A 15,812-nucleotide genomic window follows, 5' to 3' on the forward strand; every position below is an offset into this window, starting at 1 on the left:
AGTCTGGGAGCTCCCAGAATCCCACACATACTTTGAGGATGAACTACCTCAATCTTAGGGTTTTACTGGAAATTCTGGAGAATGCTATTTTATTATTTTAAAAATCCACCGTTGCTAGGGCTGTCTCTCTGTCTGTGTGTATGTCTGTCTGTTTCTCTCTCTCTCTCTCTCTTTTTTCTTTTGACAGTCCTGGGGCTTGAACTCAGGGCCTGAGCACTGTCCCTGAGTTTCATTTGCTCAAGGCTAGCACTCTACCACTTGATACACATTCCCAGCACCGTGGGCTGGGAAGGTGGCTCAGTGGTAGAGCGCTTGCCTTGCATGCATGAGGCCCTGGGTTCCATTCTTCAGCACCACATAAGCAGGAAAAAAAAAGCCGGAAGTGGTGCTGTGGCTCAAGTGGTAGAGCGCTAGCCTTGAGCTGAAGGGCTGAGGGACAGCACCCAGGCCCAGAGTTCAGGCCCCACGATTAGACAAAAAAAAAATTCCCAACACCCCCATTTTTCTGTCATGGGCTTGAACTCTGGACCTGGGTGCTGTCCCTCAGTTCTTCAGCTCAAGGCTAGTGCTGTACCACTTGGGCCACAGCACCACTTCCAGTTTTCTGAGTGGTTTATTGGAGATAAGGGTCTCACAGACTTTCCTGCTGTGGCTGGCTTTGAACCACAACCCTCAGATCTCAGCCTCCTGAGTAGCTAGGATGACAGGCAAGAGCCACCATCACCGAGCACCCCCCTTCTCTTTTTAGGCTGACCTCTCCCCCCACAAAAAAAAAAACCAAGTTCATATCTCATTCTTTATTTATTGTTATTATTTTTTTGCCTGCTTCTTTTTTTTTTTGCTGGTCATGGGGCTTGAACTCTGGGCCTGGGCGCTGTCCCTCAGCTCTTCAGCTCAAGGCTAATGCTCTACCACTTGAGCCACAGCACCACTTCCAGCTTTTTTTTCTTTTTGCATATGTGGTGCTGAGGGATCGAACCCAGGACCTCATGCATGCAAGGCAAGCGCTCTACCACTGAGCCACCTTCCCAGCCCCCCTCTGGGGCCTGGGCACTGTCCCTGTACTCTTCAGCTCAAGGCGAGCACTCTACTGCTTGAGCCACAGTGCTACTTCTGGTTTTCTAGTGGTTTATTGGAGATCAGAGTCTCACGGACTTTCCTGCCAGGGCTGGCTTTGAACCATGATCCTCAGATCTCAGCCTCCTGAGTAGCTAGGATTACAGGCGTGAGCCACTGGCACCTGGCTTATTATTTTTTATTGGTCTTGGAGTTTGAACTTGGGGCCTGGGTGCTGTCCCTGAGCTCTGTTGTTCAGTACTAATGCTCTACCACCTGAGCACCATTTCCAGTTCTATACTACTTCCAGTTTTCTAGTGGAGATAAGAGTCTCACAGATTTTCCTGCCTGAGCTGTGTTCCAACCATGATCTTCAGATCTCAGCCTCCTGAGTGGCTAGGATTATAGATGTGAGCCACTGGCATTTGGCTCTCATTCTTCTTCTTCTTCTTTTTGGTTGGTCGTGGGGCTGGAACTCTGGGCCTGGGCGCTTGCTGTTCCTCAGCTCTTCAGCTCAAGGCTAGTGCTCTACCACGTAAGCCACAGTGCCACTTCTGGCTTTCTGGTGGTTTATTGGAAATAAGAGTCTCACGGACTTCCCTGCCAGTGCTGTCTTTGAACCTCAATCCTCAGATCTCAGCTTTCTGAGCAGCTACATTACAGGCCTGAGCCACTGGTGCCCAGTTCTTATTCTTTATTTTACAAAAGACAATTCTTTATTGTCTAAAGGGAGGTATTCTCAGTCTCTCTTTTTTTTTTTTTTTGTCGGTCGTAGGGCTTGAACTTTGGGCCTGGGCGCTGTCCCTCAGCTCTTCAGCTCAAGGCGAGCGCTCTACCACTTGAGCTACAGCGCCACTTCCAGTTTTCTGGTGGTTTATTGGAGATAGGAGTCTCAAGGTCTCTCCTGCCCGGACTGGCTTTGAACCTCCATCCTCAGATCTGAGCCTCCTGAGTAGCTAGGATTACAGGCGTGAGCCACCAGCGCCGGGCTGGTATTCTCAGTCTTATGCAATGCATTTTTCCTAAATTCAGTTGGATATTCCAAGAGTAATTTCAGGGAATTTTATAGGAGAGATTAAATAATTTCTCCTAAAGCAAATGAAGCTAGGCCCTGGCAGCTCACAGCTGTACTCTAAGTTACTCAGGAGGCTGAGATCTAAGGATTGCAATTCAAAGCCAGCCTCTTGGGCAGAAAAAAAAACAAGAAAAAGAAAAAGAAAAGGCTGGGACTCTTCAATGAACCAGCAGAAGGCCAGAAGTGGGGTGGGGGTGGGGGCAGCCTTCAAGTGGTACAGTACAAGCCTTGAATGAAACAAACAAAGCCTAGTGAGTGAAAAGGTTCAGGCCCCTCTACTAGCTCTCTCCTTCCCCCCCCCCCACACGTGGTTTTTTTTTTTAAACGAACAAACCAGTACCTGCCACCTAGTTTGCGTTTCTCAGGGAGATTAACCTACTTTCCCAGCTCATTTTCATCTTTCCCACATCAGTGGGTAGAAAGCCGGGGATCCCGGCAGCTCCCAGGACTCATCAGCAGGAATCCTGGCTGTGCCAGGGAAGGCCACGATCTGGCTTCTTTGGCACAAGCAGGTAAGAAGTCTGTCCTGAGCTTAGGGGACTGCACGCTCCTCTCTCTTTTCTGGAATTCGGGCAGATCTCAGTCAATCAGTCAACCTCAGTGAGGGAAGCTGAGCGAATCAGCATACACGTGTCCGCGGGCCCACGTGTGCGCCCACACCTCAGGAGAACCCAGACCCTGCCTTTGCTTCTCCACTTCTGCCTGCCGTCTGCTGCATTTTGAGGGTTTCAGGTTGCTCCCCCTGCAGGGTTTTGGTTGGCTGGATGACCAAATGAAACACAAGCTTTCCGGCAGACATCAAAGCGTGTCTCCTGCATAGCAAACCGGCCATCCCGCCTTCGCCGGTCGTCTCTCCGGCTACATTCCAATTTCACCAGGGCTGCCTTACAGGGCAATCACGCCTAATTACTGCTTTATCCCTTGATTGTTGGGCTGAGTTTTTGGAACTGGGGTTCTTTTCTCAGCTTGGGTTCTTCCTTTCCTCAGCCTCTTTCCTATTCTTAGCATGCCCGTCCTGAGATTCAGCCAGCGTCAGTAGCCAATAGGTGGAAAAGGCAGGGCCGGCCGTGCCTTTGGAATATTACTGCTCTGTCTATTTACTAAGCTTGCATTCTTGGACCAACTGTGGGAAGACCTTGCTGCGTTCAGGATTTTCTGAATACCACGGGAGCTTTAAGTGATTTATGACTAGGTTAAAGAGTAAAACTAAGGCCACGAGATGCTATCCTCCTGGCCCCTACCCCAGGGCCTGTTTTCCTAGCTTCTTTCTTACCACACACAGGCACAAAATCTCTTCAAATAGGGAGATAACCAAACCAGGACTTCTGAAGCCCCCCGCTAATTCTTTTACTTACTAAGATGCATTTAGCTGCCTTCGTTGCCCCACTGAAAGAATCATTGGCACACCTTGGAAAAGAGCTCAGTTATTCTCACCTGCGTAGTTCAAACCATGCTAGCAGGCGATAATTTCTGTTTTAATTCTTCTAGGGTTAGGAATGTAGCTTAAAGGTAGAATTGGTCTTGCCTAGCACCTGTGCAGGTTGTGGGTTTGATTGGCAGCACCATAAACTCAAACAACAACTGGATGTCAGTAGCTCATGCCCTGTAATTTTAGCTACTCAGGAGGCTGAGATCTGAATTGGGGTTCAAAGCCAGCCAAGCACAGGAATCTGAGAGACCCTTTTTATTTCTTTTTGCTGGTCGTGCTTGAACTCTGGGCCTGGGCACTGTCCCTCAGCTCTTTAGTTCAAGGCTAGTGCTCTACCACTTGAACCATAGCACCACTTCCAGTTTTCTGGTGGTTTATTGGAGATAAGATTCTCTTGGACTTCCTTCCCAGGTTCACTTTTTGAACAGTGATGCTCAGATCTCAGCTTCCTGAGTAGCTAGGATTACAGGCGTGAGTCACTGGCACCTGGCTGCTACTGCTGCTGCTGCTACTTTTTCTTCTTCTTCTTTTTTGGTCGTGGGGCCTGAACTCTGGGCCTGGGCGCTGTTCCTCAGCTCTTCAGTTCAAGACTAGTGCTCTACCACTTGAGCCACAGTGCCACTTTGGGGTTTTCTGCTTATGTGGTGCTGAGGAATCAAACCCAGGGCTTCGTGCATGCAAGGCAAGCACTTTACCACTGAGTCACCTTCCCAGCCCCAGCAGCAGGCTTCTGAGAGACTCTTACCTGCACTTAACCACCCCAAAAAAAAAAATCCAAACAAACAAAACAAGTGAAGCTGTGGCTCAAGTGACAGATTGCCAGCCTTGAGTAGCAAAGGCTGAAACACATTGCATAGGTCCAGAGTTCAAGCCCCAGGACTGGCATACACACACGTGCATGCATGCGTGCACACACACACACACACACACACACACCAATATAACAAAGAATAGGTTTCATAGCAAAGGAGACAGTATATACCAAAATTGAAGATAGAAAAAAGAAAGGAAACCATTTATCAGAAAAGGAAAAAAACTTCCTTGGAAATGATTTAATGAGAGCCAAGGAACTGAAGAACACTAGAAAACAGAGCAAGGACCTTAGAGAAGAAGAGATGTTTTGTTGCTGTGTGGCTTTTTCTCTGTTTCTGTCTTTGTGTCTTTCTCTCCCTCCCCCCCCCCCTCTGTTGTTGTTTGGAGATTTTGTCTACATAGTTTATATTGGTTTTGAACTTGCAATCCTCCTACCTCACCCTCCAGAATGCCAGGATTGCAGGCATGCAACACCACGCCCAGTAGTTATTTCTTATCATTGTTGCTGTTATTTTCCAAGTCTGGCTTCTTGAATTCTTTGGGAATTCCATGAGCTTTCTTGGGCAATAATTAGACCTATTGAATGCATGACTGTATGTACTGACCTGTACCCAGATTTTTATCATGTTTTCAGTTAATGCTAGTGAAGAAATTACGGATTAGTAATCTAGTAAATATACTCCTTAATATCAGGGGAGAAGAGAGCATTCATAGACACAGGAAATGTTGTTTCACGTGGAGTAAGCTCAGGGAACTGATTATCTCTGATCTCAAACAGATTCAAAACAGCTTTCTCACCCTTCTTGATGGATGGCTAAGATAGTTAATCAACCTTTACTAAAAGGGGTGCTGGAGGGGGGTACTTCCTAACCTTTGAGGACGAGGTCAGAGAAGCTGTCCCAGCCCTCTGTCTTCCTGTCAGTGGCCAAACTCCAGAACTGACCTTCGGTCATGTTTTGTAATAACTAATTTCCAGGTAGCTTGAAAACGCAAGAAACTTCTGAACAAAACACATCACCACAGGGCAGAAGGCGTTGCTCAGGGCCAATGCACTGGTCTAGCATGTGTGAGGCCCTGGCTTTGATCCCCAGCACTGCAAAAACAGACAGACAACTAGACCACATCTAAAGCTCACCTACACAGTTCTCTTCACTGCTGCTCCCCTTAAATAAAACACCTGATTCTCTGTTGGAAACAATTAGAAATTGTTTCTGTCTAATCTTTGCGCCCCCCCCAAAAAACAAAACAAACAAACAAACAAAAAACCCACGTCAAATTATCAAGCCCAGAGCCTGAGTGTGGCTCACGACTGTAATCCTCACTACTGAAGGCTGAGATCTGAAAAATGCATGTTTGAAACCATCCCAGACAGGAAAGTCCATGAGACTCCACCCCCCCCCATCCCGGTTGTGGGGCTTGATCTATGGACCTGATCTCTGTCCCTGAGCTCTTCAGCTCAAGGCTAGTACACTACTACTTTGAGCCACAGCACCACTTCTGGTCTTCTGGTGGTTAGTTGGAGATCAGAGTCTCGCAGACTTTCCTGCCAGGGCTGGCTTTGAACCTCGATCCTCAGATCTCAGCCTTCTGAGTAGTTAGGATTACAGGCATGAGCCACCCACACCCAGCTCCATGAGACTCTTAACCAGCAAAAAGCCAGAAATGGAGTAACTCAAGTGGTAGAGCCACCGGCCTTAACTGAAAAAGCTAAGGGAGCAGCACCCAGGCCCTGAGTTCAAGCCCCAGGACCAGCATGAAAACACAGATAAGCTTTTCCCCTGGATGCAAGCTCATGATTTCTCTAAACCCTCCGGCACACAGCTGCAGCCCCAGCCCAGGTTAGGTTTGAACACCTTTCTTCTTAGGATCAGAGTCCAAGGAAAAGTTATTTATTTATTTATTTATGTGGACTTGGGCTTTGGTGCCTGTAAGCAGTAAGGATGTGGAGAAAGCTGTTTGGAGGGGGGAGGGGGAGGAGGGCCTCCTGGGAGCCTGGGGCAGTGGGTAATCTGCTTTGTGAATGGACTGGGGAGGAGGGGGGGTTCACATAGTTGGAATTCCTTTATCTGGGTGGGCTCCTTCTCTCCGAACTTTCAGGATGTGGGAAATGGAAGATGAAAGAAGCTTCATTTCCAGCCTATCGGGTTACCGAGTGTAAATCGAAGAGAAAGAAGCCGAGAGGGCAGAGGGGGCAGAGGTGGGTAGGGAGCGAGGCAGGGAAGGGGAGGGGGGGGTGGCACGGGAAACCCTGTTTAGGAACTTGCTGGGAGAGAGAAAGAGAGAGCGCATGGGTATGCAGATCACGTTTCATAGCACGTCAGAGCTGTGGAATTTCCTGGGGGGGGGGGGGAGAGCTGTGGAGATAAAGTTGGTTTAAGGTTAGTCTGTGATGAATAATCACTACTGTTAGCGGATGGCTCTGAGGGTGTTTACAAAGCAAAGGCAGTCTTCAGTGGGGTGGGCAGGGGGTGCTGGGTGTGTGTGTGGGGGGAACATCTTCAGTGTAGGGCCCAAGAATGCGGTCCATGTATGGATTTGATTTGTGTCTGACCTCCACGGTATGCAGAGCCTGGAGTCTGGGGCCGAGAAAGGGAGCGGGAAGGACGCAGAAGGTAATTGGCCCAGGCAAGAGAGCCTCTGCCTCCAGGGTACGTGTGGGATGGGGGGGGGGCGGGGGGACACTGCCAGAGCTCTGCTTTTGTGTCTCAGGTTCCCTGGGGTAGCCCTGAAGGGTCTACCTTCTGTTCTAATTCACCCATGTGCACCATCCACCTGCCTCAGTTGTCTGTGTCCCGCTCTTCCAGGACCTTCCCCGGTGTATATTTTTAAATTTTGACCCATCCAAGCTTTTTGGTTAGAAGAGGGAAGCCCCCAGACTAGCCCTGAACCTCCCTGTACTTGTGAATACACCGGTGTGTGAAACTTACAAGGCAAGGCCCAAGGCCCCAGATTCTGGACAGGTAACCCTCTCTTTTGGGGAGCAACCAAAAGAGGCCAGCCAGCCACCAATGGCTCACACCTATAATCTGAGCTACTCAGGAGCCTAATAGCTGAGGATCAGCCCCTGCAGGAAAATCTATAAGACTCTTATCTCCAACTAACCACCAGAAACCCAGAAGTAGCACTACTTCTCAAAGTGGTAGAGCCCTACCTTGAGCAGAAAAAGATCAGAGGCAACATCCAAGCCCTGAGTTCAAGGCCCATAAAAGCTCCACAACTGACAAAAAAAAAAAAAAAGTCAGGCCAAATAAATCAGGTAAAATAAGCCGGGCACTAGTGGCTCACACCTATAATCCTAACTACTCAGGAGGCTGAGATCTGAGGATTAGGGTTCAAAGCCAGCCCAGGCAGGAAAGTCTGTGAGACTCTTATCTCCAATAAACCACTAGAAAACCAGAAGTGGTGCTGTGGCTCAAGCAGTAGAGCACTGGCCTTAAGCTGAAGAACACAGGGACAGCACCCAGGCCCAGAGTTCAAGCCCCACGACCGACAAAGAAAAAAAAAATCAGGTAAAATAAGGCCATCTGGATTCAGTGTGGGTCTCAAATGCAATCCTGTAGGCAAAGCAGAGGGTGAGAGAGATCAGATTCAAGCACTTTTCAGTGAAAAGGAATCTTTATTACACCCTAATGACAACCAACCCCAATCAAGCAATCCATTGCTTCAGTATTATGATGGTTTTGTTAGGTGGCATACAAATCATCTCATACTACAGATGACAAAAATATAGCTTGTAGGCCTGGCAATGTGGCTTAGTGGTAGAGTGCTTGCCTAGCATGCATGAGGCCCTGGGTTCAATTCCTCTGTACCAGATACACAGAAAAGGCCGGAAGTGGTGCTGTGGCTCAAGTGATAGAGTGCTAGCCTTGAGCAAAAGAAGCTTGCCTAGGCCCTCTGCCCAGGCCCCCTGAGTTCAAGCCCCAAGACTGTCACAAACAAACAAGTGGAGAGAGAGAGACAGACAGACAGACAGAGACAGAGACAGAGAGAGAGAGTGCTGGTTTTCCAAAAAAGTTAAGATACAATAAAATACACGTTACCACAAAGCATATCAAACTTCATTGGAATGTCTCCCCATTGTTCCAGAAAGCTGTTGAGGGTTTTACAGGGAATCCCCAGTCATCTTTTTTTTTTTTTTTTTAACCAGTCCTGGGGCTTAAGCTCAGGGTTTGGGCACTGTCCCTGAGCTTCTTTTGCTCAAATCTAGCACTCTACCACTTGAGTCACAGCACCAGTTCTGGCTTTTTCTGTGTACATGGTACTGAGAAATCAAACCCTGGGCTTCATGCATACTAGGCAAACACTCTACCACTTAGCCACATTCCCAGCACCTCAGTCATCATTTTCAAATAACTAGGAATGTCATCCACAGGCTCTCGCGAGAGGGTCTGTACGAACAGATTTCTGGTTGATAGATTGCTGGTATAGACAGATTACTGACCTTCATTCTTTACCATTTTGCGAACCATACACTCATATTTTCCCTCTTCTTTTCCCCTTCTCAAACACCATCACCCTAGTTTGGGGGAAAAATATCTCTTCTTTGCCTTGTTTTCTCAAAGCTACTTATATTTCCTATTGTGAGCCGTGGTCTTAAGTTTTGTTCTATTTAGATACCTGCAGTCCTGTTCTAAGATTGACTTTGGGTCTGGGAATGTGGCTTAGAGGTAGAGTGCTTGCCTTGCATGAATGAGGTCCTGGGTTGATTCCTCAGTACCAATAAACAAAAAAAGCCAAAAGTGGCACTGTGGCTCAAGTGGTAAAGCACTAACCTTGAGCAAAAGAACCTCAGAGACAGTGCCCAGGCCCTGAGTTCAAGCCCCAGGATTGGGGCTTGATTGGGGCTTAATGAGCCCTATTAAATTTGGAACTAGTGCTGTATTTGAACTGGTACTTCTGGATTTCTGAGTGATTTCCTAAGAACAGGTCAGGTTAGTAACTGCAGTGGTATTTCCTGCGTGCCCAAGTGAAATATGTCCACAGCGTGTTTTTCTATTCTTAGTGGACATGAAAATTTGTGTTTCAAAGTCCTCTAGTCAGCTTTGTCCATTGTGGCCTGCTGCTGACCTGAAAGGTAGAGCACCTCAAGGCTCCAATGTTAAAATTAGAACTCACTTCTGAGTCCAGGTTCCACTCACCAGCTGGGATACCTTATGTTTATTTAACCCTTAGACAGCATTTCTTATGTGCCCCGCACTGTTCTAAGCATTTTACAAATATTTGCAAGGTTAATCCACAGACCGGCGGTGTTATATAAGCCTCTTTTTTTTTTTTTTTTTCCTCTCAGTTGTGGGCCTGATCTCTGGGCCTGGGCACTGTCCCTCTGCTCTTCAGCTCGAGGCTAGCGCTCTACCACTTGAGCCACAGCATCACTTCCGGCTTTTTCTGCTTATGTGGTGCTGAGGAATCGAACCCAGGGCCTCATGCATGCAAGGCAAGCACTCTACCACTGAGCCATCCTCCCAGCCCATATAAGGCTCTTAATATTGTTTTTACTCTTGCTTTGCAGATGAAGAGCCAAAGGCTTGATGTGCAGTCCCTTGCCAGCCTGGGAGGATTTAGCTTGAGCTCCCCTAGCCTAGCTCAACCCTGGGGTCTTAGGAAGCAGAGGAAAGGAAGACTTGGCCACCTGCCCTGCCCTCCCCCCAACCCCCCAAAAGTCATCATCATCTTCCTCGTTGTGTGTTGTGTACACTCAGGCCTGCAGGTCCTGGAGCTTGAACTCATGGACTGGGCGCTGTCCCTGAGCTTTTGTGTTGTTCAAGGTTGGATCTCTACCACTTGAGCTCTTCAGCTCCACTTCCAGCTTTTTACCTGGTTAATTGGAGATCAGAGTCACATGAACTTTGCTACCTGAGCTGGCTCTGAACTTAATCCTTAAGAGATCTCAGCCTCCCGAGTACCTAGGATTATAGGCATGAGCCACCAACTCCTGGCTCCAGTAGCTTTGAATCATTCAATAATCCACAACCTGGTTTTGGACGGTTTCCGTTTCCCTGAACTACATCGAGGCATGATTCTGACCTCATTACTCATTCTGTTTACTACATGGCCTCACCCTTCAGCCCGCCCTGATTTCCCAGATAGGAATTTGGCTGCTGCCAAGGACTCTGTGATTCTGATTCACATGTCATGTTCTTCTCAGCCACATTACACTGGGCCCGTGTGACGCAAGGAATTGTGGGGAGTGCCCAGGGGAAATGGCAAGGAGACTCATGGATGGTGAGGCTTCAGGTTGGAAGGCACAGGGCAAGAAGAGTTGGGCAACAGCGTTCTCCATATGATGGAGGAAGAGGTACGGAACACATCTAACCAGGTGCAGGGCCTCGCTTAGTGCTGACAATCAGGTGTAGACTGAACAAGTGTCCCTGTTTGTCTATACCAAATGTCTTTTTATTGGGTGTCAAATCTCTAGATCTTGACATTAAAATCCTGATGCCCCATGGGAGGGAGAAAACTTGGAGCTACCCTGTCCTCCCATGCCCAGGAAACCCACAGAACAGGCTGCTCTCCCCACAGCTCCCCTGGATGAGAACCTTGAGAGGTGACACAGAGCAAGAAGCCTGACAAACAAGCCTCCACCTTCACCATCTCCCATCTTTACCACAAACTGTCCCGTGTCAGGAGAGATGAAGAATATAGGATGTGCCAGGAAGAGGGGCACGGGCAACAGCAGAATTGATAGAGGGTCTGTTACCCGTTAACTTGGGGGTTCTGTGGGTACAGAAGAGTTGAGGAGATGAGCTGGGAAGGTGGCTCAGTGGTAGAGCGCTTGCCTTGTATGCATGAGGCCCTGGGTTCGATTCCTCAGTACCACATAAGTAGTAAAAGCTGGAAGTGGCGCTGTGGCTCAAGTGGTAGAGCACTAGCCTTGAGCTGAAGAGCTAAGCAACAGCACCCAGGCCCAGAGTTCAGGCCCCACAGCCAACAACAACAACAACAAAAAAAAATTGTTGAGGAGGGCCTCAGGGAATATGGCCCTGGTGTCTGTTCTTCCAACTTCTCTTTTCTTCCTTTTTTTTTTTTTTTGAACTCAGGGCCTGAGTACTGTCCCTGGGCTTCTTTTGCTCAAGGCTAGCACTCTATCACTTGAGCCAGAGCGCCACTTCCAGCTTTTTCTGTTTATGTGATACTGAGGAATGGAACCCAGGACTTCATGCATGTGAGACAAGCCCTCTGCCACTGGGTTACCTTCCCAGCCCTCCTTAAGCTGTTCTTTACGCCTATAGCAGTGCTTCTTCTAAACCTGGGCTGTGCTCTCTTCCAGTTGCAGTGAAGTCCACAACTGCTTTCTTTCTCCTCTTCCTCCCTCCTCCTCCTCCTTTTTTTTTTGTCGGTTGTGGAACTTGAACTCTGGGCCTGGGCGCTGTCCCTCAGCTCTTCAGCTCAAGGTGAGCGCTTGAGCCACAGCGCCACTCCCGGCTTTTTTCTTTTTGTTTATGTGGTGCCGAGGAATCGAACCCAGGGCCTCAGGCATGCAAGGCAAGCGCTCTACCAGTGAGCCACCTTCCCAGCCCATGGCTTTCTTCTTATTGGAGCTTTCCCCTCCCATCTCCTTGATCTTGTCCCTAGTAATCCCTTCTTTCATATCCCTGTGTGTTTTTTTTTCTTCTTCTTTCATCTCTTTCATCTGCCTAGTCCCCACCAACAGAATTGCAAACCACTGTCCTCAGGAGAGGAGAGGGGGGAAATTCTGAAGTAACGTTTTCTTTTTTTTTTTTCAAACCAGTCCTGGGACTTGAACTCAGGTCCTTGCAACTTTCTTGGCTAGAGTTCTACCACTTGAGCCACTCTTGCCTAGTATTTGTTGATTATTTTGGAGACATAGTCTTTTGGGCTTTTTTTTTTTTTTGGGTCTGGTCGTGGGGCCTGAACTCTGGGCCTGGGCGCTGTCCTTCAGCTCTTCAGCTCAAAGCTAGCACTCTACCACTTGAGCCACAGCGCCACTTCCGGCTTTTTCTTTTTGCTTGTGTGGCGCTGAGGAATCGAACCCAGGGCCTCGAACATGCAAGGCAAGCGCTCTACCACTGAGCCACCTTCCCAGCCCCTCTTTTGGGCTTTTCTATCAAGGCTGGTTTCAAAACACTAGCCTTCAGCCCTCAGCCTCCTGATTAATGAGGATTATAGTTATGAGCCACTGATGCCTGACCCACATAACTGTTCTCCTTTCTCCCTCTCCCTTTCCTTTCTCTTTCTGTTTTGGCAGTACTGGGGTTTGAACTCAGGGCCTGTGCTTGCTAGTCTGGTGGAACATTGCTGAACCCTCACTCCCCTTCATTTCCCCAGCGCAGTCTGGGGAGATGGCTTTGTATGGTCTTAGTGACAATGAATTACGAATGTCTAACCTTGTTGGATGGATGAGGACATTAAGTCTCAGGGATTAAGTAACTCGCCCTGCAGTGACCCGGGTCAGTTCCACAACCACACTATGAGATACTTTGTTTGGTTTTTGTTTTAGTCAGTACTGAACTCAGGGTGTCCAGCTTGTTAGACAGATACTCTACCATTTGAGCCACACTCAGAGGCTTTTGTTTGTTTGTTTGTTTGCCTTTGCCAGTCCTGGGGCTGGAACTCTGGGCCTGAACACTGTCCCTGAGCTGCTGTTGCTCAAGACTAGCACTCTCCCTCTTGAGCCACAGCGCCACTTTTTCTATGTATGTGGTATAGAGGAATTGAACCCCGGGCTTCATGCATGCTAGGCAAGCACTCTACCACTAAGGCTACATTCCCAGCCCCTTTTGTTTTGTTTTTGAAGCGGAGCCTGACAATATTGCCCCAAATAACCTCAAACCCCTGGACTCTCGGCATCCTGTGCTTCAGTCTCCCCAACAGCTGGGACTACAGGCATGTACCTCAGTACCCACCATTATTATTATTATCCTCATTTCCCAGGGCAGGGAGCGGGCTGAGAGACATTACGTACCTTGCAGACAACCTCCAATAAGCAGCTGCAGTCAGGCTCTGAAGCCAGCTCCAGCTTGCCCCAGCATTTGTGACGAGAGATACAAAAGAACCTTGATGCCAGGCTGGGAAGGTGGCTCAGTGGTAGAGTGCTTGCATGCATGAGGCCCTGGGTTCGATTCCTCAGCACCACATAAGCAGAAAAAGCCAGAAGTGGCGCTGTGCCTCAAGTGGTAGAGTGCTAGCCTTGAGCTGAAGAGCTGAGGGACAGCGCCCAGGCCCAGAGTTCAGGCCCCACAACCACAAAGAAAAAAAGGAAAGAAAAGATGCCATTTGGGTTTATCCTTGGAGTGACACCAGGACAGGAGGCTCAGGACAGGTCTCCTCTGATCCCAAGGCACGCTCTGAGAGTCTGCAGAGAAGGCCCGGAGGACAAGAGGGCTCATGTCTGTGAAGGGAGACTGGAGTGACCCCGGGGTGTGTGCACAAGCACCTGTGGTGTTCTGGAGAGCACACACTGGCGCCTCCACTTAGTTCCAGGGCGGGCGGCTGGAAGGGAGGAAGGGAAGAGAAGGGCAGGGAAGTCCCACCTCAGGCTGGGCTGCAGGACCCCGGGCCAGAGGCTTCCCCCGCCCTGACCTTTCCATGCAGCTGATGAGTTGGCAGCAACCGAGTGACATCAAGGAGACATTTTCTCCTCTGTGAGCTCAGAACTAATGCGTACAAATTCCTCGGTCACAAGACAGAGGTGGCAGACGCCGGGCACACTTGCCGCAGCAGCAGGTGATGGGCACTTGTTCCAAGCCCTTCACGAGGCTGCGGAGTGGCAGGGACTCCTGCGGCTGCCCCATGCCCATGTAAGGCGTGCTCGATGGCCTTCTGCATCCCTACTGGGGCGGGGTGGGTCTTCACCCAAGTGACCATTCCCCCATCTAGCGCTGCAGCCCTCAGTTTACAGTTGTCAGCTCAAAATGGACTGATCTAGGGTTTGAACTTAGGACCTTATGCTTTTTTTTTTTTTGTCAGTTGTGGGGCTTGAACTCTGGGCCTGGGCGCTGTCCCTCACTTCTTCAGCTCCAGGCAACTGCTACCACTTGAGCCACAGCGCCACATCCAGTTTTCTGGTGGTTAATTGGAGATAAAAGTTTCACGGCCTTTCCTGCCCAGACTGTCTTTCAACTGCGATCCTCAGATCTCAGCCTCCAGAGTAGCTAGGATTATAGGTGTGAGCCACCCAGTGCCGGCCTATGTCCTATTCTGAGCTCACAGCTCTACTCCTGTGATAAGCGCTGGTGTTGGGGCTCAGAGGCAGGAGCAGAACGTTTCTCTGCTTCCTAGGGCAGCAGCTTATACACACCCTGCAGCTACCGGTTCTGAAGTCTGGCACTGAACTACCTCTTGGTACTCTGAGTCATATCCCGGGTGGCGCTTTCAGCTGACCAGCAGCTGACCCTAGGAGGAGTAAAGACAACAGTTGAAAAGCTAGTCCACGAATCTCCATGAACCCAGCATCTGCCACGCAGGATGGAGGATCCAGGTGCTCAAGTCTGCAATCCCAGCTATTCAGGAAGCTGAGATCTGAGGATGATGATGGTTTGGAGCCAGTCTGGCAGGAAAGTCCAGGAGACTCTTATCTCTGATTAAGTAGCAAGAAGTTGAAAGTGGTTTATGTGCTAGTGTACTAGGCTTGAGGGGAAAAATCTAAGCAAGAGTGCCGGTGGCTCATGCCTGTCATCCTAGCTACTCAGGAGGCTGAGATCTGAGGATCATGGTTCAAAGCCAGCACAGGCAGGAAAGTCCATGACACTCTTATCTCCAACAGAAAGGGCTGGAAGTAGTGCTGTGGCTCAAGTGGTAGAGTGCTAACCGTGAGCACAAAGAGGCGCAGGAACAGTGCCCAGGCCCTAAGTTCAAGCCCCAGTTCTGGCAAAAAAGAAAAAGGAAAAACGAAAGAAAAAGAAAAAAAACTCTAAGCAAGAGTTTGAGGACCTAAATTCAAGAATCTAAGATTCAGCTGGGCGCCAGTGGCTCATGCCTGTAATCCTAGCTACTAAGGAAGTTGAGATCTGAGGATCACAGTTCAAAGCCAGCCCAGGCTGGAATGTCTGATAGACCCTTATCTCCAATTAATCACCAGAAAACGGGAAGTGGTGCTGTGGCTCAAGTGGTAGAGTGCTTGCTTGAACTGAAGAGCTCAGGGACAGCACCCAGACCCAGAGGTTCAAGCCCCATGACCTACAAAAAAAGAAAAGAAAAAAGAAAAAGAAAATGAACTCAAGATTCAGTACCAACACAACCAAAAACAGAAAGCCTTCGTGGGTAGGATTTGTTTTTTTGTTTTGTTTTTTGTTTATATACATATATATATTTGCCAGCTGTGGAGCTTGAACTCTGGGCCTGGGCACTGTCCCTCAGCTCTTCAGCTCAAGGCTAGCACTCTACCACTTGAGCCACAGCACTTTTTTCTGCTTATGTGGTACTGAGGAATCAAACCCAGGGCCTTAAGCATGCAAGGCAAAGCACTCTACCACTGAGCCA

At 48.9% G+C, this 15,812-nt stretch overlaps 1 protein-coding gene across 1 annotated transcript in view; it reads right to left on the minus strand.

The window, feature by feature from the left end:
- Positions 1-14,125, minus strand: part of Pim1 (Pim-1 proto-oncogene, serine/threonine kinase) — a 41,850-nt gene extending 27,725 nt beyond the window's left edge. Inside the window, exon 1 of the mRNA XM_013029574.1 lies at positions 13,999-14,125. Coding sequence (XP_012885028.1) covers positions 13,999-14,125 — 127 coding nt within the window. The remainder of the gene's footprint in view (positions 1-13,998) is intronic.
- Positions 14,126-15,812: the final 1,687 nt, after the last annotated feature.

Source organism: Dipodomys ordii, unplaced genomic scaffold (genome assembly GCF_000151885.1).
Source record: "Dipodomys ordii isolate 6190 unplaced genomic scaffold, Dord_2.0 Scaffold120, whole genome shotgun sequence".
Lineage (NCBI taxonomy): Eukaryota > Metazoa > Chordata > Mammalia > Rodentia > Heteromyidae > Dipodomys > Dipodomys ordii.